We start from the raw sequence: 2800 nt of genomic DNA on the forward strand, positions 1-2800 counted from the left end.
TTGTTCAACTTCCATTTATCTTTCCACGCACACAAGTTGCTTGAGAAAGATTTCTGAGCCTTTTTCTCATAAGTAACCTTTACGGTTTCAGTAATGCTCCGTTCCCAATCAAATTGTTACTGAAAAGTAGTGAGAAATTATTATTAATGAGAAAAAAAAACTAGTTTAGAGTGAAAAAATGTATTACCGTAAATGCTCTGAACCATCGCGTTTTCACATCACGAGGTAGATGATTATACGTAGGATACGCTCTTGGTAGGTCAGATTTCATCATCTTTAATATTGCTTTAGAAATTTTTCCTTTATCATATTTAAACCTATAAAAATAAATAAATCTTATCTCAATGAAAGAGGTTTGCAATACTTAAACCTAAGTCACCCCAAACCAACAAATTATATAATAGAAATATTTACCAAGTAGCTCTTCCACGCCGCAAGGGGTCGAGTAAAGTGAGGCTCTCTCGTCCAGGAGCCCCCAAAAGATCATCCACTGTCATATGAGGGGTGGGCGCTGCAGCTGGTGTAGTCGAAGTTGATGGTATGTTCGTGACGTTGATATTAGCCTGGTTTAGTTGAGAGTAATAAGTCTCAAAGCCTTGAAGGGAATCAACATAAATTGGTGTTCCATCACTTAACGTATTTTGTTGAAGAAACTGCAGAAATTGCTCTCGAGTAGGCATCCTTTGAGAATCGGCGCCGTTGAGATGAGAAGAAGTTAAGAAAAAGTGTGAATTAGGTTAAAGACAATTTGACTTTATTAACTAACTACACGACATCGTTTCTAATATTGTTTAATCTTTGTTAGATTTTGTGAATTAAAGTGGACTTCCACGATCTGTTTTTTAATAAAGCATGTCACATATGTTTTTATTAGTGGAACATAAGTTCTTATTTAAATTGGACCAGTGACCAGGTCCAAAACAAAACAAAAAAGACATGTTAGATACGAACATAAAGCTTCCACGCCGTCTTGTAAACCGATCTGATGTCGCCCACCCTCTTTTCTCTGCTCATCATGTAAACAAAACAATTATTCTGAATCAGACGAATTTTCTGAAGAAGCCGAAACAGAGTATTCTTCAAATTCGCCAAGCTCTTCTTCAGAAATCTCCAATATATTATCCATTGTTGCTTCTTCAAAATCCACCAAAAGTGTTGGTTCTACCGATTGATTAATCGAACCTGGAAAATCAACTGAGTTTTGTTGTATAACAAAATTTATCACTAAATTAATGTGATTATTTTTTTTTTTGATGAAATTTCAAATTTATTGAGCAAATGTTGAAAGAGGATTTACAATATGGTAGATCTTTATTCTATAGTGTAAAAAATGAAAGAATGAGATACTTTAGAAGGGGTAAACCTCGAACCAACGCCTAAGAAGGCCCTCCAGCTTATGATTCCCTCTGTACTTAAGGGAAGATATACGGTTCTTCACCAGCTTCCCAATGGCCCGAGTGGTCATGTCCACCGACGCGCAAGCACCCCTGTGTCTTCTTGAGTTTCTTTCCTTCCATAGAATATAGATGGAAGTCTGAAAAGCTAATCGGAGAAGGACTATGTCAAGCCTGTTCCGGCCTGGCTGCAGTAGAGAGGTGACGGTGTCATCCCAATCCGGTGTGATCCTTGAGCCAAGCAAACGTTCTGCTACATTCATTCATACTGTGAATGTATAGGGGTATGCGAAGTAGAGGTGATCTCGATCTTCATTCCTCTCTCCACAATAAATACAGCCTTGCTCAACTCCCCAATCTCTCATCTTTACTCCAGTGGAGAGTCTGTTTTTGAATGCGAGCCAGACCATGAAAGACTGCCTAGGGATGGCCTGAGGAAACCCAACGAGATAGCGCCATGGGACTTTGTTTCTCTTGGTACGCAAGTAGTTCCAGGTCTGCGCAGCTGAGAATGTCGGCTTGAAAACCTCATGATCATGTCTCCACAACACTCTATCAGGACCTGCTGTATCCTCTGGTGTAGGAACCGCAGCAATGCTATCACACAGTTGAGGATATCTCCTCTGTCCACACCTCCGAATGTTCCAACCATTGTTGCTACTCGCTTTAGCCAGGGTTGCTAATCGCCTTATGCCAAGGTAGCTGATGCCTAGATACCTGTTATATCCAACAGCTTCCCCTTCTCCAGCCAATTGCCGAACCAAAAAAATACAGACTTGTCATTCCTTACATCATAACAAATGCACTCGTAAGCAATGTTTCGTAGCTTTAATAACTTTCGCCAAACCCAAGATCCTTTATTTTCATTGGCGTCCCACTAAGAGCTGTTCTTGAGTAAGTATTCTTGTGTCCATGCTACCCAAAACGATCCAGATAGGGAAAATAGCTTCCAAATAAGGCTTAAGGCAAAGACTCGGGTGGTGTCACAGAGGCGCCGAATGTCGAGACCACCTTCTTCTTTTGGGCAGCATAGATCCTTCCAAGCAACTTTAGCCTTGTGGGTGATAGTAGGACAGCCAGACCATAAGAAGGCACTATACATGCTCTCAATTGTGTTCAAGCAGCCCTGTGGCACTATATATAACCAAACTTGAATCAATTGCAAAATTAACCTAAAAGCTTTGTGAAATTACAGCCAGCCCCTTATGACCAAACAAAAAACCAGAACTCACTTTTACGAATATAGTCCCAAAAAGTCTTATGAGTCTTCTGAGATACTGTAAGTCGTCTGGAAGACGTCTAGGAAAGTAGACGTTTAGGAAAGTCTTCTGGTATAGTTGATCTTAAAAATAATTTATAAATTTTGTAAAAAATATTTTGATAGGGGAAAAATTGAAATCATGTAA

General features: G+C 39.5%; 1 protein-coding gene across 1 annotated transcript; it reads right to left on the reverse strand.

Annotated features, from left to right (window-relative positions):
* Positions 1–1348: 1348 nt before the first annotated feature.
* On the reverse strand, positions 1349–2496 carry LOC106324286. Its single transcript, XM_013762282.1, has 4 exons — positions 2368–2496; positions 2231–2309; positions 1732–2133; positions 1349–1647 (listed from the first exon to the last, which is right to left on the reverse strand). The coding sequence occupies exons 1-4, from the start codon at positions 2494–2496 to the stop codon at positions 1349–1351; spliced, it is 909 nt and encodes a 302-aa protein (XP_013617736.1).
* Between the last annotated feature and the right edge of the window lie 304 nt (positions 2497–2800).

Source organism: Brassica oleracea, chromosome C2 (assembly GCF_000695525.1).
Source record: "Brassica oleracea var. oleracea cultivar TO1000 chromosome C2, BOL, whole genome shotgun sequence".
Taxonomy (NCBI): domain Eukaryota; kingdom Viridiplantae; phylum Streptophyta; class Magnoliopsida; order Brassicales; family Brassicaceae; genus Brassica; species Brassica oleracea.

Excerpts from the sequence above, each read along its gene's own strand:
- LOC106324286 (XM_013762282.1), bottom strand. The coding sequence starts at position 2,496 with ATGTATAGTGCCTTCTTATGGTCTGGCTGTCCTACTATCACCCACAAG. Across the intron at positions 2,310-2,367 it reads GCCTCTGTGACACCACCCGA|CATGGACACAAGAATACTTA; the intron begins GTCTTTGCCTTA and ends CGTTTTGGGTAG. Across the intron at positions 1,648-1,731 it reads TTGGGGAGTTGAGCAAGGCT|CAGAACGTTTGCTTGGCTCA; the intron begins GTATTTATTGTG and ends GAATGAATGTAG.